At 45.7% G+C, this 25,074-nt stretch overlaps 1 protein-coding gene across 2 annotated transcripts in view; it reads right to left on the bottom strand.

The window, feature by feature from the left end:
- LOC144799449 (uncharacterized) overlaps positions 1-25,074 on the bottom strand; it is an 84,039-nt gene that overhangs the window by 52,389 nt on the left and 6,576 nt on the right. For both annotated transcript variants that reach the window (XM_078670763.1, XM_078670765.1), the window contains one exon: positions 24,633-24,808. In XM_078670763.1, the coding sequence (XP_078526889.1) occupies positions 24,633-24,808 (176 nt within the window). The remainder of the gene's footprint in view (positions 1-24,632; positions 24,809-25,074) is intronic.

The raw sequence follows: 25,074 nt of genomic DNA, 5'->3' as shown, positions 1-25,074 counted from the left end.
ATAAATGGAGGCTAGCCATTGGCAAGACCATTGTTTGTCCGTCACTCTTTTCCCCCGTCAGGGATGCGAATCGGGGGGCGTTTTCCTGTGCGTTTTTTAAGTCCCGCCCCCTTTTTCGTCACCCGCCCCTTTTTCGTCACGGCATTTTGTTTTTGTGTTCATTACGAGTATGAGAGGTAAGACCTTTTTTATTATTTATTTTTAGTAACTGTGTTTTCTGTTTCTCAGCCTTGCTCTGCCAACGCTGCTTCCTGTCAGGCTCTGACATGGCCCCTTCTGTAGGGGCTCTCCGCCCCCTCTTTTTTTTTCAAAACACACTAAGCCTCCTTTATGCAGTACCATTTCGAAAGCTTTGCGTTCTTTCTGTAGACTTGTATTTACTGTGCCCCTGTCGACAGTCTTGTTGTTTTGTGCAACCAAGGCACGAGTAGCTCTGCAGAACAGTGTTAGAGTGCTCGAAGTGGTCATGTGTTGGGTATCGGTTGCCGGTCAGAAGAGGGGGCGGAGCCATGTGCCTGGCAGTGGTAAATATTGGTGAGAGGCCGGTCAGGAGGCGCAGCACAACAAAGGCCGGTCCGCCGTCTGCAGGCGTCCCCGTATTTGCGAGGCACAGACCGGCCCTTTGTTTGGCCTCACGCTTCCTGCTGGGCTCCGAGAAAGCCCTGACATTGAAGGATGGGCCTCCCCCGCCTACCGCCCCGTCTGCACGCACTCGCCTTTTGTGGGAAGTGCTCCACGTCGCCGGCCCCCTCTCTCCCTACGTCTCTCCGTATCGTGCGCGGGTTGTTTCTGCCCGGCTGGCCACCGTGCGTCACGCGGGTCTCTGGGGCGCGAGGGCCGGTGTTTGTAGTCAGTTTTTAGGAGGATTGGGGCGACTTCGAGGCGCACACAGATTTCCCCGTAGTGCGTTTTTTTTCAGTTTTTTGGGGACGTGCAGTTTGAAGGGACTCTAATGGCCAAGTCGAGGGCGGAGAAAACGGCACCGCTGAGCAAACTCTTCTTGGCGGGGACAGTGTTTTCCCTGTCACCGCAGAGCGCCAGTCTCTGACGACACAGAACCACACCGACCCAGCCCCCCTCACTCAGGGGATGTAAACTTGAGCTTAATAAGGGTCTTACAGAAAGAAAAGGCCTGTTCGTTGGACTTTTTTTGTTATTTGTGCAGAGCTCACAGCTAAACTAAATGGGAGGGGGTTAGGGGCTGGAAACAGTTGCGACTAAAGTTTTGTTTTATGAAAGGCAAATAGGTTGTAGAATTTGGGCGCACACGTTTATAAGCCATGCCGGAAATTAACTTTACTCTTGATCTACTGGGGACGTGCACATTTTCTTTCGGCCAAGTGAGCTGTAGTATGTCTATCAGACACATTGGGGGAAATCCAGATGGTTAGAGTGACTGATAATTATGCATTTATTCGAAAATGCAAGGCTTGGGTATTCAAGGGCGGCATGAAAAGCACAATGCAAATACCAGATCAGTGCGACGCATCATAGGCACTAGGTGTCCAAAAGTAGTAACCCCTCCTCCATATCACTTCCAGTAAAAACGAGAATTAATTGGATCCGTTTTATATGTCCAGTATTAGTTAGTATTTCTGGTATATTCAATATCCCCTTTCCTCTCCGGACAAACATTTTGTATATATTGGTAGTTTCGGCCCCAGGCAGATCTAATGTTAAAAAACTTCCTTTATGCTTCCTATACGGAAAGCGCTGTAAAAATGCTCTAAGTCCAGTGAAGTGTTTTTTTTTCCCAACACTGCACCACTTCAGCATTTGCGAAAGATTAAGCTATTGACATTGTAAATGACAATGCCATTTATTTATCTGTTTTCAAAACCAACACATAAATAAACAATTTGTCATTTACAATGACAATAGCTCTAACTTTGTCAAAGGCGAAACCGTTGCATTGTAAATGCTTGTTTCAACTTTGGATTTAATGTTCAAAGATGGTGGATGCCATTCTTGGAGTGGTAAATTAAAAAAAAATATGGGAAAGTAAAGAATTCCTCTGGTAGCAAATCAGACAGTGAGTGGCGTAACAAAACTTGAGACCCCCCCCCTGCAAAGTACAAGGAGGGGGTGCACATGCTCCGGGGCCAGTCAGGAGCTCTCCGGCCAGGGGGCCGCCATTTGTGCACAGTGCTGGGGGGGGGGCTGTAGGTCGGGGGGCCCCTGCACCGCAGAGGCTGTGGGGCTTATGTTACGCCACTGAAATCCGCAAGCAAGGCCCCTACAAAAAAGAAAAACAACAGTAAACAGACAATGTAGTTGGGAGGGTTAGGGGTGAAAAAGCCAAGCCTGGGGAGGGAGCAGCTAGGAGCATGAAACAGCGGAGCTTGAGGCAGGATGTATGGAGGGGTAGAATGGTTTAAGGGGGGAAAAGAGGAGAGATCAAGAAAACATGAACTCCCATTAGGTATTTAAATAAAAAGAACAATGCAGTGTATTGAACACAAGAAGTGGTGGAAGTATACAAGTCATCCAAATCAAAAAGCATGGTAAGGGAACTATGCTCCAGGGAAGTAACAAACACACAAAGTGGAAGGATAGTCACTGAATAAGAAGTATGCAATTGAAAATAACAAGAAAGCCAACTGATGGTAAGCAATGGGCCAATCTAACGCCAATTATCAGTATTGGTATTGTCCTCAATAAGACTTCAACAACAGACAGCTGAAGGCCAACTGAAGCCAAGACATAACAATTAGAATGCACCGGCAGCACAACCCTGCATCAAGGAAGGATACCATCCGAGCCAAATCAGAATTACAGGTCATAGAAACAATATAAAAAGCCCTTTGAGGGACATGGTCATGATCTTGGTCCAAAAGAAAACATTACTGGGTAAACAGGCTAAAGATTTAGCCCCCCCGGGACTCAAGATGGGAAAGAAAGTACTTTTTTTTATGAGACTAAGCAGAATATGGTAACAAGAATACTGGGGATACAGAACAAAAAAAGAACGATTGTGCAGCAAACACAAGGTAGGTGTAGCAGGAGAGTCTGCTGATCTGGCCGGATTACAAGCCCAATTGCACAACAAATTCACCATAATGTTCGTCGAAGAGGAAGCGAAAGGGATCCATCGAAAGTACCACAGAAAAAGAGATGGATTTAACATAACTGAGTGTGCAACGACCAATTATCCAGTGCATTGCTGTCCCTAAGAACAGGAATAGTTTGCACTCAAATGTGTTTTTTGAGGCAGTACTGTAGAAACCGCCCGTGAGACGCAAGAGTCATCCACCGTCCACCTCACAGATGGAAGCTTTAATACACAGCTGAGAAACTGTATATCTTTGGAAGTATTGAAAATCAAGCCTGGTCTTTCAGAATGCTGCAGATGTCAACAGACTCTACTAGAAGACCCAGAGCAGAGATTTAATCAATATACCACAAGGACAAATTTAGTCTATAATCAAGTCTGAATTGAAACACAAACATATTTTTCCAATCCAAGAATTATTTTACATATTAATTTCATTAATGAAAGTGGAACTTACAAGTATTTTGTGCTACCCCAAGACACCCCAAATGGGGGAGACATTTAAGATCTGCAGTACCTAGAAAAGAATTTAGAATGCAATTTAGGTTGGATATATATTGGAATAAATACACTTTACATATTAGGGACACAAACGGTTTCTTTGTTCTGATGAAGAAAAAAGTACATAGTAGAGGCTTGGAACCAAGTGAAATGCCTGTGGTTCATGCAAAACAGAAAGAATTTAGAAAACGGAGGTACTTTGTCTCTATATTAGTTCCAGAACAATTAAAACGTTTCACTATGGCAGATCCAAAACAAGGTCTTCAAAGATTTAGTGATGCAAACAAATACACCTTTGGATACGCAAGTAGGTACCAAGAGCAAAAAGAACACTTTAGATTTACAAGTGGAAGGTGGGACTCTCTCTGTCCAACTCTAGGCCGGGTTTTCTATAAACGGTATGAAATGCAAAAGGGAGATGCTGGACACGATATGTTGCTCCAACTACAAAGGCAAAAGTTGCACTGGGCGCCCTCTTAGAGGAAATGAATGAGAGAATAAATGAAAGGAGACCAAAATAGAACGGCAAGGTTTCATCCCTCACCCACAAAAAAGTTGAATAAACCAGAAACACAAGAGGGTCAACACTGTAAACTTGTAAGTCAGACGACTTTGGTGCTACTTTTTAAAAATAGCATTTCTGTTGGATTTTATTTCCTCGAGGGTAGGGGGGAGGGTTTAAAATACATTTTACACATGCTTAGTGGGATTTTTAATTACATCTTGCACATGCTTTTGAAGTGAAGCTTTGAATCTGAATGGTGTCAGGTCAAATGGTGGTTGAATAGCACACTTATTAGGCAGGAGATAACGCAGGTGGTTGCTCTAGTTGCAGAGCGTGGGCAGGCTTTTTACCTTCAAACCTTTCTCAATATTACTTAATGAGGGTATGAGCGCAGACGCACCGCTGGCGTGCCAGGGCAAGCCAGTCTGCGCCCATCCGTGCCTAGCGCCAGCTAAGTTGCCCCTTTTCCCCCAGAACCAGCAAACAGAAAGGTTCTTAATAAGGACTCGCTTCTGAAACTTCAACCATCTAAATGCAACTACTAGCTCTCGTGATATAGAGAGTAACTGCATGTTTTTATGCTTGAATTGTGGCTTCCTACTACACCTTAACACGAGGTCCTCCTGTTTGGGACCCTCAATATCTTCCTATAAGGACCACAGGAAAATCTCTCATACGGATCACGAGGACATCTCAATTGGGAGATGATAGTGATTCCAAACAATTCCACAATTCTAAAATTAACCACTAATACAGATGGGGTTTTAAAAGCCTGCTTAATTAATTTGAGGTCACTCCCCAAACATAAATTGAGCTTTGCAATATTTTACATGGAAACAACTGGGATATTATCTTTCTTACCGAAACCTGGCTGAATAATAGCTCAGGTCCGGATCTTCAACCAGCCTTTGCAAATGGCTACTCTGTCTCACATTTAGATAGAACTGGTGCAGCTGGAGGTGGTTTGGCCTTCGCTTACCACTCCAAGTTCTTTTGATCCAGTCAGAAAGTGCATTTACCGGGCAAAGCGGAGGCCCTTGCTTTTACTATAATTGTATCGTCCCCCCAGTCCGACTCACAGTTTTGCGAGATCTTAGCTAGCGTCATCACGCTCCTCTTTTTACAATATTCTAATTTCACTGTAGTAGGTGACTGCAATATTCATGTTGACAACCCATCGTGCAAAGCTGCTGAACAGTTAATCGAAGGGATATCGGACTTCAAATTAGTTCAATAGGTTTCTGGCCCCACAAATATGGGAGGCCACACATAATTTGTTATTTTGTCTAATCTTCTCACTCGTGAAGTGGAGAAAACAGTATCCCTAGCTTGGTCGGATTGTCATTTAATCCCTTCTTATCTCGAATTCTCCGCTCAGAAAGCTCCTAAAACAACCAAGGCATGCTGTTTCCGATGCTGTCGAATTTGATTTGCTCTCAAATTAAGGTTAATCAGTCTGGAGATATCGACACAGCAGTCACAGAATTTGATATAAATGTCAGAATGAATTTCAATAAAATCATGCCTTTGAAAAAGAATAGTAGCAAAAAGGTCTCTTCCTCAGCTCTGTGGTATTCTGCAGAGCTGAAAGCAGAAACACTTAAATGTACAAAACTAGAGAGGAAGTGGCCACGCAACTTTGCAGCGGAGGTTAAACTCACCTAAAAGTCTGCTCTGAAACAGTTCAGAAAAAATATAAGAAGTGCTAAATTTTGCATGTTTGCTAAACAGATTGACAATGCATCCAGAGCCATTATTAAAATAGTGGACTCCTTCCTGAACCCCAAATCAGGTAAACAATCTACTCCCTCATCCTCAAGAGTTTGCCGACAACTTATGTTTTTTCGACAACAAAGCCCCAATCCTGTCTCCTCCAAGTCACCACCAAACCCTCAGGGTACCTTGTCACTGCTAACCACTTTAGACAAGATCTTCCTGAAGGATTCCGATATGACTATTCAAACAAGCATTGGAAAATCCAATAGGTCTCGCCTATGTAAGAGCTATTGGCTTTGCTGATGTGCTTTAGCCATGTTGTACACCAGCATGGCTGTAGAGGAGAGTGATGTGGAGTGTTGTAGAGTGGAATGGCAAATAGTGGAATGGCGTGTTGTAGAGTGGAGTGGCAGAAAATGTCATGTATTGGAGTGACATTGTGCAGAGTTGGGTAGAGCGGCGTACACTGAAGTGGCATAGAGTATAGTGGACTGGCGTAGAGTGTTGCAGAGTATAGTGGCATAGAGTGCAGTGGCATTAGATTCAGCGATGTACAATGCAGAGTCGTAGATTGCAGTGGTGCAGAGTGGAGTGACGCAGAGTAGCACAGAGTGGAGTGCCGCAGAGTAGCACAGAGTGGAGTGCCGCAGCGTAGAATGGTGCAGAGTGGAGTGGCTTAGATTTGGGTGATGCAGTGGTGCAGAGTAAAGTGGCACAGAGTGAGTGGAGCAGAGTATCATAGCACAGAGTGGTGTAGAGTAGATTATAATGCCAGAGTGCAGTGGCGTAGAGTGTATTGCAGAGTACAGGGTACCAGAGTTTGGAAGTGGAGAGTGCAGTGTTACAGAGTAGAGTCAGAGTGCAGTGGTGTGGAGGTGAGTGGCATAAAGAGAAGTGGTGTAGAGTGCAGTGATGTAGCGTATTGTGCAGTGGCGTAGAGTGCACTGACAGAGTCCAATTGTGTACAGAGCATTGGTTAAGATTAGAGTGCATTGCCGTGGAGTGGTGCAGAGTGGATTAGAGAGGCGTAGAGTAGACTGTTTCAGAGAAGAGTGAAGTGGTGCAGTTGCGTAGAGTGGCATAGAGTGTGATGGCATATAGTAAAGTAGTGTAGAGTGGATTGGCATAGAGTGCAGTGTTGTAGAGTACAGTGTCATAGAGTCGAGTTGTGAAGAGTAGACTGGTGTGGCCTAGACTAGAGTGGCGAAGAGTAGAGAGGCATAGTGTGAAGTGGCGCAGAGTGCCGTGGTGTAGAGTGCCGTGGTGTGGTGTAAAGTGAAGTAGTGCAGAGTAAAGGGCAGTGGTTTGGAGTGGTGTGGAGTGGAGTAATCATAGTGTGGTAGCACACCGTCATTACAGACAACACATTTTCAATTGAATTTGCACAGACTTACAGTTTTACGAATAAACCATACAGTGCACAGACAAAAATGTGTGTCAATTGCATCACCTAGAGTAAAGATTTGTTTTGATCATATTAAACTATTTTTTCCAACAGAATTCAGAAATAAAAGTGCTTAGTGTTCCCAATTCTGATATATTCTGGAATACGTACACAGTTCATTTAAATGTTGTTAGTGCTAGAAAATGTCTCTTTCCTACCCCCAGTATCCAGCAAGAGTGTCCTCAAATTCGGTAGTCGGAGAAAGAAAAGTAAACAAGTGCCCTGAAAGACATCACATGACATTTGACCTTGGTCTTTAAATGCACTGCAAATGTGACGACATAAGAAAAAGATTTACAGGCCTGTTTACAGAAAGTGAGCACTTGGAAGGATACTGTAAAGAAGAGCTGGGCAAGGGATGGTACGAACTCAAGCTAGACAGCCTAAAACAAATAAAGCTAGCAAATCGAAAGCAAGAAAATTTGAGTTACAAACCACAAAGTCAATGGCAAGCAACCGGCAGAATGCAATCCTAGGTCAGCTTTGTGAATGTCCCCAAGATGTCTTTAGCAAACCAGAAAGCTGCGCTGTCTAGTAGGCAGTGACTTAAAAACAGATCTAGCTCCCCACTAGATGTTTGTCCTACGCACATAAGCTAACGGGCTATTAACTCTCTCAACGAACACATTAGTTCTCTATTTAATCGCTCTCTAGAAACTGGATCAGTACCCACTTATTTGAAAAAAAAATGCATTGGTGCTTCATTTGTTGAATAAATTAATTTGACCCCATTAAATCCAAGCAACTATAGACCCATCTCTTTACTTCCCACGTTGGGGAAGGTGTTAAAACCTTTGGTTAATTGCCAAATAACCAAATTTATAGTTACACATAACTGTCTGCTCTCCTTCTAGTCCGGCTTCTGTGCAGGCTTTAGTACAGAATAAGCTCTCCTGGAAGTGACTGATTTTTATAAAAACTCGGTTTGGCCTTAGGAAAAAAAAAACATTTGTATTGCTTGACCTTTCGCTGCGGTCTCTCGTGACATCCTATTGCAGCCACTGGAAGAATCTGGCACCGTAGGCATCATTTGGAGCTGGACAAAATCCTACTTCTCCAACAGAAAGCAAGCAGTCCATCTACCCCCTTCATATCAGAATTTAAGGAGGTCAACTTCGGCATGAGGCAAGGCTCGGGCCTCAGCCCTACCCTATTTAATATTTAGATGACCCCCCCCCCCCCCCCTCGCATCTTTGCACAAGCCTGGGATTTTAATGCTGTGTCATATGCTGACAATACCTAATTGATGTTTACCTTTAATAATTTGGAAAACTCTGTTACAGTCAACTTCCATGGATGTCTTTTGGCAGTTGCGGATTGGATGTATAAGAGCTGCCTCTGCCTGAACTCTGATAAATCTCAGATCTTGGTGTTCGTTACTTTCTCCACATTTGACACGATGAGAATACGGCCATCAGAGTTGGGAGAACCCCCAGTCCCAACTATTGTGGCAAAGAAAGTGGGAGTAAAACTAAACACCTCACTCTCTTTACTCTCTTTTAAGCCACATATCAATGTCACTGCTGAATTGGTTATGCCTCACTTAAATCATTTAGAATGTTTTTTATTCCTAGCAGGAAATACTTAGGCCCTAATCACATCTAGGCTAGTGTTGTGTTTATTAATAAAGTTCTTTCCTCTAATGCATTGCTCTCGTGCCATGTCTCTGCACGAGCGACCTGCCGGTGCATTGTGACGTCAGTATGTCTAACTGACCACCGGCAGGTTGGCAGTTGATTGTCAGTTACTAGGTTATGGTGGCAGCGAACAGATGTGCCCTGGTGTCAGGTTATTATAATAAAGACCTTACACTTACCTTCTGTGTCAGTCGTCTTTACAACTTGGCGACGAGGCTCCTGACACCACGAAGAACCCACAGGGAGGCCATTGGACCGGTTTGTGTTGGGTGCATCTGGCGCAGTGGTGTCCACCTGTTTATCGTTTTCCGCACTCCGCGGAATTTCCAGGATGCAGCTTTTCTATACATGCACGTTGAGCATGTGGGAGTGAGTCGGGGATCGGCGAACGGCTTTGCAGTTTTGTGTTCATTCCTGGAACACGCCTGGAAGGAAAGAAGGTCTGGAGGTCTTGTGGAACGCCATTAAATAGGGTGAGTCAGTGTTTCCCAGCCTTCGGTGCCAGCGCTGCGAGCGTTGAGTGTTCCGCATGAAGATTCCACAATTGTGACTTTTGGTCAGAATTTGAAGAGCGGTCCTTCTTCCGCATCCTTGCGCTGTTGGTTGTCTGTTGCGCATAGGAGTGCACTTGTACTGTTGTACAGCTGCGTGAGGATAATTGGGGAGAGCGAGTCGAGTCTCCGGCGTGTGAGAAGTTCTGGAAGATTTCACCTCAGCGGTTGTGCTCTGCGCAGGCACGGTAACCTGAGGAGAGATTCCTGTCAGCCGGCAGAGTGACGTCAGTGGAACGCAACGCAGGACGACGTTGGGCGGCCATTTTATGCGTGTCTGTCATCCGGCAAAGGAGTTTCAGTCAGTTTCACGGAGGAAAATTAAAAGAGAGAGGAGGCGTTTTTTTTTAAGCAAATAACGCGCCGTTTTCAAAGAAATGTTCTAATTGCGTGTTACTTACAGCGGTGACACGCACACCATTGGAAGTTATTCTTGGTGTGGACTATGTGGACAGGGAACACATAAGTTTGTCATAAATAGCAAAACGTGGAAAAATAAAAGAAGGACTACTATCCTCATTTAATAGAATAAGTGTTCTCCAGCTTAAAGTTGAATTGGAAAATAAGTACTTACCGCTTAAGGTTAGGTATTGACTATGGCTTCAGGGAATGTTTGGAATCTATCTCCACCTTTACCTTTCATACCATCTACGGGGGATGACGCCCTAAAATGGGAAGAAGGGAGAGAGTATTTTGAAAACTATTTATCCACCTTTGAGGGAGATGAATTGACTCCTGAAAAGAAAAAAAATATTCTTCTTCATTGTTTGGGGGCAAAGGCTATGAAAATCTACAATCGCATAAACAAAAGAGCAAGACCAGGAGATGTTTATACTATTGCTTTGGAAGATTTAACGATGTATTTTAAACCTACTATTTCCATTTCGGTGAATAGATTCAAATTTTTTCAACGCAGGCAAACACAGGAAGAGTCTGTGGAGGATTATGTTGCTGCGCTGAAGAGTTTGGCATTAACATGCAGGTTTGGGGCATTACATGACGAACTGGTTCGTGACCAGGTTGTTATGAGATCCTCAAATAAACATGTTCAAGAGAAACTGTGGGCGAAGGGAGAATTACCATTGGAAGAGGTTGTGGAAATAGTTAAATGTACAGAATTAACTGGAAGGTGTGCCAAAGCTGTTTTACAAGAGGAAAAATCCTTTACGGAGGATAAGTCCATGGTAGCAAAAGTGATTAGTTCTAAAAAGTCAAGTAGTATGCCGGGTTCAAGGTATGCACAACGTAGTGATTCTAGTAGTAAGAGTAAACTCTCAGATGACAGGAGGTGTTACAGATGTGGCAGTAGATACCATTTGGCCAATGACAGGTCATGTCCAGCAGTGAGGCAAAAGTGTTCAAATTGTAGTATGGTGGGGCATTTTGGTGCTATGTGTCCAAAGAAAGAAAAAGGAGGGAGGAATGTAAAAGCTGTAATTTATGAGGAAGAAGAAGATTGTACATCCTCAGATGAATATGACATGAATTTGTTTGTGTTAAATGTTGAAGACAGTGTTACTAAGAAGAAAAAACCTATTTGCGACATGAACATTGGCGGGGTTGACATGTCAATTGTGGCGGATTCAGGCTCGCCGTATACTATTGTAAATGAAAAGGTATGGTTAGAGAAATTTGTTCCAGCCATTGGAACAAGATTGAAGAAACCTGATATTTCCCCTAAGTCTTTTAATTACGAACCAATTGAAATGCTAGGTTACAGGGAACTGGAGTTCATATTTAAATCACGCCAAGCTATGGGCAAGCTTTATATATCCAAGGTCGGTCCATCAGTGTTGGGATGGATGGACCAAGGGGAACTAGGTATAATACTTGATCCGAACAGTCCTGACCCAGTTCTCATATTACAAACTGAGGAAGATTGTAACAATTTCTTTAAAAAAAGGTATCCTATGGTGTTTACAGAATGCATAGGGAAACTAAAAGGGTTTGTACATGAAATCAAGCTTAAGAAAAATGCCATACCTTGCATACACAAGTCTAGGAACATACCGTTCTCTATAATTAGTGAGGTGGAGGATGAGTTGAAGAGATTACAAAGGGAGGGCATTATTGAGCCAGTTGAATCGGCTGAGTGGGTTTCACCTTTAGTTATCGCGAAGAAACCTAACGGCAAGCTCAGGCTATGCATTGATCTTCGCGATCTAAATAAAAACATATTGGTAGATCAATTTCCCTTGCCAAAGATTAATGAGATGCTGTCCCTTACCAATGGTGCTAAGTGGTTTTCAACTATCGATCTTAGCTCTGCTTACCACCAGGTGGCTTTGCATCCCAAGAGTAGAAGCCTGACTACATTTGTAACTCCTCTGGGATGTTTTAGGTTTAAAAGAGTACCTTTTGGACTGGCCTCTGCTGCGGCCATGTTTCAGAGGTTAATGAGTGAAATATTCAAGAAGGAGAAAAATCTATTAATTTTCCAAGATGACATCATGATCACGGGCAAAAGTAGAGGTGAACATGATGCTAAATTAAACAGAGTCCTAGGGTTGCTAGAGCATCATGGACTTACAGCCGATCTGCGTAAGTGCAGGTTTGCAACTAATAAAGTCACATATTTGGGGCACGAGATTGATGGGGATGGCATTAAACCAAAAGAAGAACTACTGTCAGCCATCAGGGAAGCTCCCTCACCTAAGAATAAGGAAGAAGTCAGAGCATTTCTAGGTTTATCAGAGTTTTATGCAAAATTCGTTAAGAATTTCTCATCTAAGACCTTACACCTCAGGGAACTAATAAAACAGAAAAACAAGTTTGAGTGGAATGTTGTGTGCGAAGAGGCATTCAAGAAGATTAAAGAGGATATTTGTGAGGCTCCACCTCTTCAAGGGTTTAACCCCTCTCTAAAAAGCATAGTGACAACTGATGCAAGTAACAAGGGTTTGGGTGCAGTCCTGTCACAAATTGATGTAAACGGCAAAGAGGTCACTGTTGCTTTTGCTTCTCGTTCTATCACTACCACAGAGGAAAAATATTCTGTGATTGAGAGAGAAGCACTAGCCTGTGCTTGGGCTTTGAACTATTTCAGGCAATACATTTGGGGGTACAAAATCACCCTTAGAAGTGATCATAAGCCTTTGGTGAAAGTGCTTTCTACCAAGGGTCTTCAGGTTGCTTCTCCTCGCTTGTCCAGAATTTCAATGAAATTGTTAGAATACAACTACGAAGTTGAATACCTTCCGGGTGTGAGAAACAAGGTGGCGGACTGTCTAAGCCGTCTACCTCTTCCAATCAGAGATGACCAAATTCAGGACATTGACACCTTCTGTGTAGCTAATATCACGGAAGAAGTACCATGTATCTCAGGGGCAGAGTGGAGTGAACAGATGGGAAAAGATGTCATTCTGATTGAAGTGAAGGAGAAAATAAGAACAGGGTGGCCAGAAAAGAAAAAATTGTCTCCCCTTTTGCGTCCATTTTGGGAAGTAAGAGATGAGTTATCTGTAGAGGGGGATCTTATCTTGAGAAATGGAAGAGTAGTTCCACCCGAGAAGTTACGTAAAAAACTGTTGGATATTTGCCATGAGGGACATCTTGGCATTGGAAAAACCAAGAGCAGGGTCAGAAATTCTTACTGGTGGCCTGGGTATGACTTGGAAATCGAAAGGGGTGTCAGAGAGTGTACAGCTTGTGAAAACTCGGACAAGACAAAATACACGTTGAGACCACCCCTTCAACCGTTGTCATGTCCTGATATGCCTTGGACAAGATTGGGAATTGACATTTGTGGGCCTATTCATGAACATGGTGAGATGCTGTACCTAATAGTGTTAGTAGACCATTTCTCAAAGTGGCCAGAGGTGGAGGTGGTGAAGGAAGCTGATGCTAAAAGTGTTGTAGGATTTTTGAGGAAGCTATTCCTTAGAGAAGGCCTTCCCAATTGCATGGTGTCAGATAATGGTCCACAATTCAAGTCTAAAATTTTTAAAGAGTTCCTGAGAAACCAAGGAATAGAACATAAAACCACATCTGTGTATCACCCGGCAGGGAACGGAGCTGTAGAGAGGTTTAACCGGGTGATCAAAGGCATAATTCAATTGGCTAATCAGAATGACATGTCATGGAGGAAGCAACTTATGAAAAACCTTTGGTCATTCCGAGTTACGCCATGTGTGTCTACTGGTACTAGTCCTTTTGTGATTCTGAGAGGGAGGACCCCCATTACAAAAGATAATGTAGGATGGGTTACTCCTAAAAGAGTAATGTGGTCTCCAGAGGAGATAAAGGAGAATGTAAGAAAATGTCAAACCATAGAAAAAAAATACTATGACAAAAAACATTCATGTAAAGAGGTTAACATTAAAGCAGGAGACTATGTGAGAGTGAGGAATAACAAAAGTGTCATCAATGGGAAACACCACTACTCACAACCGTTGCAAGTTAAAGAAGTGTTTTGTAATTCCGCCCTTTTGAGTGATGGGAAAACTTGGCATTTTTCTGCTTTATCATTATGCAAAGAAAGGAAAGGAATGGTTGACTTTCAATCCATTTCTGATGAGGAAGGGGCTTCCGGTTCTCAAGACTATGAGTGGATTCTAGACCGAGAGGATGGGGAAGGTTCTCAACCGAGTGGTACCAATATTGTATCTCTGGGTATGAATGATGTACCTTCGGGTAGTGAGAATTATTCGGACGCTTCTCGGGTAGAAGACAGTGGTAGTAGTCTGAGTAAGGAGGCAAGTGAAGAATATAGGTACCAGACAAACAGTGAAGCAGATTCTGATTCCGATGACTCAATTTATGAAGATGTTATGGCGCAAGACACTAGTGGTCAGGATGAACCTTCTGTGAGCAGGTACGGAAGGGTGGTGAAACCACCAGCTAAATTACAAGATTACATTTGTGATTAGCAGTGGTCATTCCTCCCTTCCTCATGTTTCACCAGGACATTCTCTTTCTGACAAGTTGCTCTGGGAAGGGAGATGTGTTGTGTTTATTAATAAAGTTCTTTCCTCTAATGCATTGCTCTCGTGCCATGTCTCTGCACGAGCGACCTGCCGGTGCATTGTGACGTCAGTATGTCTAACTGACCACCGGCAGGTTGGCAGTTGATTGTCAGTTACTAGGTTATGGTGGCAGCGAACAGATGTGCCCTGGTGTCAGGTTATTATAATAAAGACCTTACACTTACCTTCTGTGTCAGTCGTCTTTACAGCTAGATTATGCTAATTTTCGGCCCCTTTAGATCTGATAAACAGAACGCATCGGGTTCAGAATGTTGCTGCTCACCTTGTGTTGAACATTCTTCAAAGAAACTCAATCCGTAAAGGTTTGAAACACTCCACTGGCTTCCAATCAGCTAAAGAATAAAAGTCAAAACACTAGTACTCACTTTTAAGGCACTGCAACAAGGGGCCCAATCTATATTCAAAACAAGATGATAAAGTAACAACCTTGAGGCCCACACTGGCGAGTAGCGCGCTTTATAAGCCCCTGATTGATGAGCCTCTCAGAAATTATGTTCTACCCGCTAAAATATTTTGTGCATCCCAAGAATACATAAATCTAGAGCTGGTGTCACTGCCTTTCTTTTCTGGCCCCTAAACTTTGGAACTTTCTTCCTGACCATCTTCGGAATATCCCCACGATAGCTTTGTTCAAGACTCGTGTTTTTAAATAAATATGAATCTCTTTTTTTTATTTCCGCTTTGGTTATAAAGGTATGCCAGTAGTCTGCTTTCCCCTTCCTGCAACTAATGCTGGGACGCTCCGGTTGGAGAAGCAGCTGCGCTCTACAAATTTTCTTCATTCATTCATTCACCGTACATTCGTGTGGCTAAGGGCAATAATTACAGATTGGGCCGTTCAATGACCACTGGTAGGCGACAACACTTGCAGTGAACTTAAACAATTTGGTTTTGCATGCAGCTTTCTCAAAAGTGAAGTCCAAGGTAACCAGTGGACAAGGAGCAAATAAAGAAGACTATACTGGTAGGCAGCTGGAGGAGCCAGCACTGCCTGGCACTGTAATGCTCCACCAGAGATGGAGAGAGTGAAGATCGGCCCTAGTAGGCAAAGTGATGATTTCACACTAGCAGGTGGTGCAAGAAGCGGGCACCCAGGACAGAGAGGAGGTGCCACTGGTGAGCAGTGCTTAAACTGATGTAAAGGGCATCAAGGCTCAACGTTCTTAGTTTGACACCTTCAACAAGAATCAAATGAACTCCCAATTTTCAGTCATTTCTTTCACCACAGTAGCTTTTATATAATCAAAATAAAGGTGTCTTTGAGTAAGATTTCAAATTTTCTGGATGCAGTTAATCTAGTTACTCCCTTTGCTAGACCCAAACATCATGTTATAAGCAGTAATTTTGTGCAGTCAGGCCAAGGTAGCATTAAGCAGAAACTAAAATGGTGCTTAATTCAAGAACAGTTGACGAGCAGGAAATCCAGGGTACGGTCTCGGGGCCTGACATAACAATCTCATCTCACTGAATAGCTTTACTATGGTCTGAACACACTAAATCGAGTAACAAAACAAAAACAAGCATTTGCAATGTAATAGGTCTCGCATTAGGAAAGTTTGAGCTTTTAGTATTGTAAATGGCAATGTCTTTTTATTTATGCAGTAGTTAAGTTTTGTTTGTATAAAAAGGAACATATAATATATGGCTCGTAATAAAGTATCAAATTTTAATGATAGATAGAAATAAATTTGATATGTACATGCTAATTTTTGTACTATCTGGGACATTAAAATACCTGCGGAGTCAGTAAAAAAAAAATTTTTTTTTAAAAAATCGGTCAGGTGGCAACCCTAGTCAGGTGTAATTATGGAACCTCTAGAACACATTTTAAAGTGCATTGTTTTTCTAAATACTGTTTTAAGTAGGCACCTTGAAGGGGAAAAATGCTGTCTTTGGGTGATTTTATCTATTTTTACACTGGCTGAGACATTAAATATTCATGTCGAATAGAGAACTGCAATGTGCCAACCGTACCTTATGTCGGAGGCAAGCTGCAGTTAGGTGGTGTGTATGAGGGAGTGGGGACACGGTATAACCTGCCAATAATGCAGCAGGTGCAGTGGCACTGGAGCCCAGACCTGTGAACGTCCTTTTGCACCTCAATTATGTAGCAGAACATGTGTATTTGTAAAATTCACATTCACCCAAGAGTATCTTGGCACTGAATATCACAGGTTTATTGTTACCCAACTCAATGGTACTCAGTTTATTCACTTCAGAAGGATGAAAGGCTGATTTAGACCGCTGTGTAAAATACTGTTTTCAGGGGGCGTGGCTTCCCTGAGCTGCGGAATGGCCAGCCGAGGCTGAAATATCCGAAATACATCCGTACATGGCATGCTAGACTGCGGTTCGAAGCTGCGATAATGCTGTTAACAGTGACCAGGAGGTCATATTAAGCTTTCTGCAAGAAATTTGGCCATAACATCGAGCGACGCGGCATTGGCGAGGCCTACCGCCTAATTTACATAGTGCAGCCGGGGCCTAAAGTTTGGAGCGCCTCCGGCGTGTGCAGCGGGGACGCCGGCAGCCTGGCGCCTGAGATTGCGCCATCGGTGAGGAGAAGCGGTGGCTACTGAACGCTGGGACGCCCGCAACATCGGAGGCTGAAGGAGGTGGGGGCCATGGGGCGTTTTCGCTGTGCACGCGGGGTGCCTGTGCTGCAGCCGGGCGTGAGAGCCGATGCAGGGCGCAAGAGTCTGGAGACACGGAGCGCGCACAAGGTGAGGGAGGCTCCGACTGTAAAGGGGACACTGCCGCAGGTGTTTGTGGAGGCCTGAATTAACGCAACCTGGCTCCGGTCTCCATGGACGTACTGCCAACGGAGCAGGCACCAGTCCTCTAGCGCCGTAATGGGGCGAACTTGAGAAGCACTCATTTTGTGGAAGGCGGCCGAGCCTAACAAGGAAATCCTGATTGAAGATTAAGACCTCGCTGACTGGCATGCAGGGCAGTTGTAGGGGCCAAGTGTTCCCACTGCATTGAGGATCCTACTGTCAACATCTCTGTCCTGCTAAACTTTTATTCAAGGTAAAGCATGGGGACATGTGGTGTCTCGTCACTGCGCATGCGCGTTTGAGGCTTTGAGTTCCTTTGGGCGGGCGGGACTTCCGTCTTCGGAAGTCCCGCGCACGCGCCCACGGAGTGCCTGAAAGCGGGGCTCCCATGCCCGAGGGAGAGCCCCGGCTACAGAAGTCCCGGCGGTAAGTGTGGCTTAGTTCTAGGGGGGTGCGCTTGTGTGTGTGTGTGTGTGTGTGTGCGATGGCGGCGGCGGGGGGTCTTTGTATGTGTGCGTGCGTGCGTGTAGGTGCGCTGGTGTGTGTGTGGGGGGGTCTCTTTGTGTGCGTGTAGGTGCGCTAGTGTGTGTGTAGGTGCGGTGGCGGGTGGAGGGGGGGGTGTGTGTGCCTGTGTATGCGTGTGGCTGTGATGTGCGCATGCGTGAGTGTGGGTGCGCGTGCACGCAGTGTAATCCAGCCGAAGAGAAGCGCGTGGCAGTTTCTTGTCCTTCATTCCCCCGAGTCAGCTAGCTATAAGTCTCCACCTGGACGCATCCTTTGGATGCGAATTCCAGGCTCGACCTAACAAGGCGTGGCTTGACCGAGCAGCAAGATTGCCACCTTCTAAAGGGGCTCTGCCGGGCGGGCAAATTATTCTAAATAAATCCTTTGCACAATGGAGGTCCAGCGTCTCCTGCACTACCGTTACTCACTAAGCGCTAGACGAGGAACACACCTATGCCTCTATTGAGCTGAACGGTGAAGGGAAGAAGCCGCTGCGCTCATCGTGTATCGGAGCATCCTCGAGGCCGAGTAGGGCCCGACAGGCGGCCTCAGCAGTGTGGCCTTCCTACCCTGTGTTGCCCGTAAAGCCGCTCCTGAGGCACAATCCCTCCCAACCCCGCCCGTTGATTTGGGGGAAGAGCCTACTGGGCGGATGGACACAGCTGCGTAAGCCATTGAGACGCGCCGCTGCTTTGCTCTGCGGCCCGGAGGCTCTTGTGGCTAAGTGTGGGCTGTCGTGCCCACACATGCTGAGCATATTGGAGATTACCTGTGGATTAACACACTGGTCTACACTCACAGCGTGAACCCTGCTTGCTCCAGCGAGCTGTGGTGGTGCACAAGGCCTGGACAGTAACCGGCTGAAACGAGGAGCTGCAGAGGAATGCTGCGATTGGCTGCGGAGGTGCTGGCCACTGTTGAGCTGTGCCTCGTGGATCCGAGGCTGACTGCATCTCGTGTGCTGGGCCTGGGTGCAGCACCTATGTGTAAAAGCGGAAAGATCCTAAGGCCTGACCCTGAACACGCGCAAATAGGCCGATAGGCCCTGGTCCATGCTTCCAAGTGCTGGGAACCCTGTTTCCTGAGGCGGTCACCGCAGGGTGACCGCTGGGTGCCACGGGCTGCGCGTGTACCCAGGACCGGGTGGGAGGGTGAGGGCCCTGAGGTACAGCGCTGCGGGATCTGGTGCATTGGAGGTGCCAGGTTGGAGCGGGGTGTGTCACTCTAGGTGGGGCCGGCATCCCGTTGCCTCTGGGGCTGATACACTCAGTTCCTCCACTCGCTGGCATCACATGGACAGCCTCGTTCAGGCCCCTGGGGTGCTTTCTGCCCAGATAGTGGACGGAATGCTAGGCAGGTGAGGGGAGTGCCTGGCTGCCTGCTCCTGTGGACTAGGACATCTGTGCCAGTGGGGCCCCAACGTGTATTGCATCAACCGGCCCACCAGCCGCATACACAACTCGTCATGGGGAAAAACGACCCAAAACAGTCCAAACTGCCTTTCGAAAATAAGCGCACAACCGGCGCTGGAGAAGCAGGCTCTGAGCATGAAGGCGCACCTTCTCAGGCTGGTGATAAGCATGAAGTCGATGCTGGAGGTGCGCTCCAACATCAAATCTATGGACTCCAAACTCGACACATTAACAGCAGGGCTCAACAATGTAAAGCGCCAAGTGAATGCTCCTGAATCCCGATCAGACGCCTTGGAGTAGCCCATGAGTATCAAGTGAAATACAAGGAGCACCGACTAAATATGGAGCGGGTTCTTTCTTTAATAAAGGCAAAAAATGAGGATTCGGAAGCGCGCTGCCGGCGCAACTATCTGCGCAAAGCCAGAGTTCCGGAGACTACCGCAATTCACAAAATGGAACCCTTTGTCAAAGCTCTGTTCCGTGATCTCTTTCTGCAGTCTTTGTAATTGAACGTGCACACCGTTCTCTTGGCCCTAAACCGCCTGTGGGTGGTACACCTAGGCCCATCATTGCACAAGTACTAAATTACCGTCCCACGACGGTCAAGCACACTTGTTCACAGATGGCAAATTTGTACTTAAATTCGCCAAACATATTTGCCCAGGACGGTCCTCCCTCAAAACACACCTAAATGCTGAGGCGAGGGATAGACTCAGTGATAACGATTAAGCTTGGGATCATGGTATCAGGACACATTCCGCAATGTGTTATATTCCAATTCCACAGTTGAACTTCTCTGTCCTTTCGTTGCTTATGCCCCACCATTAATACAATGATTGTTCTTGTTTGGCGCCCTTCAATTGACCTCCTGTGTTGATAAGTATGCCTGGCAACCCTGCATTAAGTGCAGGGTAGTTTGCCGGCAACCCATGCCCCCACAGGGGATCTCCCAGGGTTCACTTTGTCTTTACTTGATTTGGGTATGTTTTACCTAGCCGCACTACACATTACACTGTATGACTGAAGTATCAATCCTAGTATGGAACATATGTGGTCTAAACAACCACAGAAAGGCACGACTCACGCTTATCACTATATATATATATATATATATATATATATATATATATATATATAGCTGCACAATAGATAATGATGATGGGGGGGGGGGGCGGGATACATTCCGCTACATATTCCAATTACGCCCAAGGAATAGCAATATTAATTTGTTGTAATTGGGATGGACTACAATTAAATCCTGTGTTAACCCTGGATGTTGTTATGTGCTGTTGCAAGGCATGCTGCACATGCCACCACTGACGCTAGCGCCTGTCTATGGCCCTAATATTGATGACCCTGCCCTCTTTGAAACCATTTGGACCAAGATAACTGTTTGGCGAGGCCAAATTATTTGGGGGGAAGATTTTAATGCAGTCATGCAAGATTCAATGGACCGCATAGGTACAGCTAGGCAGCTGCACCCCAAAACTACGGAATTACTCAACACCATAGCATTGGACTATGGCCTGATAGATATCTGGTGACTATGGAACCCAGACACCCGTGAGGGTTCGTGCATCTCTTCCTGCCACAATGCCTGGTCCCGGCTGGTCACCCAGGATATAGCCTCCTGGACTACTAGCATCAAACACACACCACACACACTGTCCGATCACTCCCCCGGTTCAGCTAAACTGGACCATACCACTATCCAAGCCGCAAGCCTTTAGCTGGCGCCTACCGCCGCATGCATTGAACGACACCGTATTCCGTGAGGAGGTCCGTGAGGAACTCCAGCAATACTTTTCTACAAACCTCAAATCTGTTGATTCCCCCTCCACGCTCTGGGAAGCCTTTAATGCGGTTATACGGGGGTCTGCATTTCCAAACAATCGGGGGTGTTAAAATCCATCCGCTCCACTCTCGAACGTATAGAGAAGGAAATACAACAGGCGGAAACGTTAGACTTTCAAACAGGCCTAAAGTCGCACCTCGCCATTATTTGTAGTAAAATGAGCAAGATGATGAGGTGTTCCGCAAAACGAATTTCCTTGGCAGGAATGCCAAAGCCCACGCATACTGGGAGGGTGATTGCCCGGGTAAGCTCCGACATACACACTTAAACAGCACTGCACCTCTGCTTATATTACCAAGCTTTTGGAGGAGAACTCCGGCTCTGCATGTGGACAGTCTGCCACCCAAGACAGAATGAAGAGATATTACGAATCCCTATACACTGCGACCTAAACCCGCCCGCGGAGTTGCAGTCCTATAGATTCTATTGAGCTGATCTGGTTGAGCAATGTCCACCGCGAATATTTATACGTGCCATTCACTAAAGAGGACATTGTTCAAGCTATTAACAATTTACCTGGAGACAAAGCCCCCCTAACAGCCACTTTCTACAAATCCTATGCTACTGAAGTGCCCCCCCCCCCACCCATTCATTAGAAGTATACCAATAATCTCTCGAAATAGGCCACCTCCCCCGACGATGCATAAGGCTATGATCGTGAAAATCCTTAAGCCAGATAAACCGGCAAACAAGTGCGTTTCCGATCGCCCGCTCTCCCTTATTAACTTTGATGAGAAAAGACTGGCCAAACTGATCGCAAATAGATTGCAGCCACTTTTGCCCATCATGGTTAGACCCGACCAATCTGCCTTTATTCCTGGAAGATCCACCTCCCACAACCTGGCACCTTTTGCTCTATACTCCATCAGTTAGACCCCAACCTACCAGCGCTTTCTGCGTTTTTAGACGCCACAAAAGCATTTGATTCCTTCGAGAGGCCGTTCCTTTTTACTATACTCCCAAGGATTGGCATGAACCCTAACGTTTTAAAAACACATCCACTTAATATATACCAACCCGACTGCCAGACTTACGGTGAACGATTTACTGTTGGAGCTTTTTCCCGAGGCACTAGGCAGAGATGCCCCTTGGACCCCTTATAATTCACGATAACTATGGAGCCTCTCGCGGCCAGGATGCGCCAACACCACTCGGTTAGGGGACTAGGCCTCACAGATAGGGGCTTGATCATATCAACATATGAAAATACCACTGCTTTACACCCCATCCACGCCCCTAGCCCGCCATCCAAGTTTCCCTCCAATGCAGGACGCTGACTCTATACAAAGCGGTACAAAAGGGGGTGGTGGTGATGGACGGACCATCTGAATCAATCAAACACTCACACCCAGTCAAAAGATCTGGGTTTAATCCATCACCGTTCTTTAGCCCACTCTGCCACCCCAGTTCAGACATGGCTATATGCAAATCAGTCTGACCCTGTGCCTCATGGGCACAGTCCAGCCCGAACTGCCAAGCCATGCCTTCCCTGGACCGGAAACAAGTTTCCGAGGACCGGTTTCTGGCATTCCAGCCGTCTTCAGCCCGGCTTGCTTGAATCCAGTGGCAAAGTGAGCAAGGTACCCTGCCACACTTTGCCACTGGATTCAAGCAAGCCGGGCTGAAGACGGCTGGAATGCCAGAAACCGGTCCTTGGAAGCTTGTTTCCGGTCCAGGGAAGGCATGGCTTGGCAGTTCGGGCTGGACTGTGCCCATGAGGCACAGGGTCAGACTGATTTGCATATAGCCATGTCTGAACTGGGGTGGCAGAGTGGGCTAAAGAACGGTGATGTATTAAACCCAGATCTTTTGACTGGGTGTGAGTGTTTGATTGATTCAGATGCTCCGTCCATCACCACCCCCTTTTGTACCGACTCTATACAAAGAGCCCGACGAAGGGGGTTATCCACTTTTGCTGACCTGTACCTGGTGGAGGAGTTCTTGCCTCGGCCATGAAACCTGAAAGATGCCGCGCCCCCATCCTGGATCTCCTACTTTACCACCAACTCAGGGCTAACTGTAGACAAATACACAGCTCATTTCCCACTGCACATACACCCCAGCTCCCGTAGGAAAATATATTAGCGAATCCCTCACCCAAGAACCTTATAACCTGCATTTATAACATTACACAGCAGACCAACCCGATCGTGACACCCAACGCACTAACGCAGTGGTCCTCGGATTTGGACCCACCTCCCACATACACACAATGGGCCTTTTGCTGTGCTCAACTCAAGCGCCTCTCTCCAAGTTATAAACTGCGGTTCATACATTTCAAATATTTACACAGGCTATACCGTACGCCATTGCAGCTACAGAAAATGGGCTTGTGCCCGAACGCTGCATGCTGGTGTTGTGCAGATGCACAAGCCACCTTTTTACACCCATCATGACACTGCAGCCCCATTTCATGGTTTTGGGACCGGGTGTTCGACATTGTTCACAAAGTGACAGGCTTCCGGCATGCCCACACTGCAATTCTCAGCAGCGTCGTGAACGCCCCTCCAGGCGTGGGACGCCTGTCAGCCATGATGCTCCTCCTTGCCAAACATAGCATCATAATACACTGGGGATCACCCCACGCACCTACCATCAGCATGTGGATAAAAGACGTGGCCTATTGCCAAGAGACGCTCGCAGCGTATTGGGATCTGATGCCCACTGCATCACGACCCAAAGACATCTGGGCCCTGTTCATTACATGGGTAGCTGCATACACCGAAAGCAACAACTCACACTCCACAAACACACCCACCGCCATAGACCCACCTGTGTAAATCGTAAGCACATCATGCAATCACATCACTTTACTTGCTTCAGGTATCATGTCATAGCTCCAATGGTTCAGTCCTAGGATGTCTGGATCCTTGACCGATACACTACCACACATACGTGTAGGAAACATTGTGAACTCCTTGCCCCCAAGTACTCTAGCTCACATTCCCTCTGATTAAAAGTGCCTTCAAGCTGAAATGTTGTACTCACCTAGTTATACCGCAACTGCTGAATTTTGTCACGGTCATCTGTTTTGTATATACTCATCCAGTCTCTACATGTATCTCAGATATGACCAAATGTGACCTGTCGCTTATCGTTTTGTTTGAAAATGATAAATAACATTTTTTTTAAAAACAAAACAAAACAAAAAGCCAAACAATTGGGCCACTTCAGAATAGAAACGCAACACCATTGTCGCTATTTTGCCTAAAATTGAGACCACAGACCCCACTCCCTCCATAACAACCCTGGCTCTAGTAAGATTAGATCAAGTCAAAAGACCTCTCCGTAAGAGTGAAAATCTTTTTTGGTGGCACCCTCCCATCGCTCTAAACACTACCTTTGGCTAACGTAATTATATTTGGGTGGCTTTGCCTAATTATTTTAAGTTAGAGGTAGCATAATCAAGCATAGTTTTAGACCCAAAGACAGATGCTGCCACTTAGGATGATACCATGATACTGCAAATAGGAAGTACCAGGACAATGACATCAGCATCACCTGCACATCTCATCTTACGCATAGAGGGTCCGCTCATAAAATTGTGTTTCTTCTGTAGCAACGTATATAATTTGCACATCTATATTGTACAAGCAAATTAAAAAGGTTTTAAAAACATAGTAAGCCTTAATACGGGGTGCCAAAGAACACGGTGGGCGCGGGAGGGAGAATAAAAAGGGCTGTGGGACTCACCTGCATCTGCCAGGAAGGATGGCCTGGACCCCTGACAGCTATATCCTGCCCTCCAGACGCAGCTGCGACTGCTTGATAATAGCGTTCTGTGGTTTCGTTGGAGTGTGGGCTGAAAGCCTCGGAGCTAGAAGACTGGCTTCCAGGACTGTCGGGATGTGAGGGTATAGTAAATCCTCCTGTAAGAGGAAAGAGACTATTAGCCATGTGTTGGAGTTTAAGATTCAGTCACAGCAAGAAGACAAAAAGTGGTCACTGAATGAAATAAGAAGGGGAAAGAAGGAACCGTGAAACAGTGGGGACAAGAAACCACGAGATAAGGGTTATAATGGTGGTCTAGGAATTGGGGAAAGAATGATGTAGAGATAAAAAGTAACATTGAGATTTTGAGTTTGAAGGAAGAGCAAATCACAATAATAAGAAAGCATTAGTAGATGATGGATGC

This window comes from Lissotriton helveticus, chromosome 12, assembly GCF_964261635.1.
Source record: "Lissotriton helveticus chromosome 12, aLisHel1.1, whole genome shotgun sequence".
In the NCBI taxonomy this organism is placed as follows: domain Eukaryota; kingdom Metazoa; phylum Chordata; class Amphibia; order Caudata; family Salamandridae; genus Lissotriton; species Lissotriton helveticus.
This window is presented reverse-complemented; position numbering and strand designations above follow the sequence as displayed.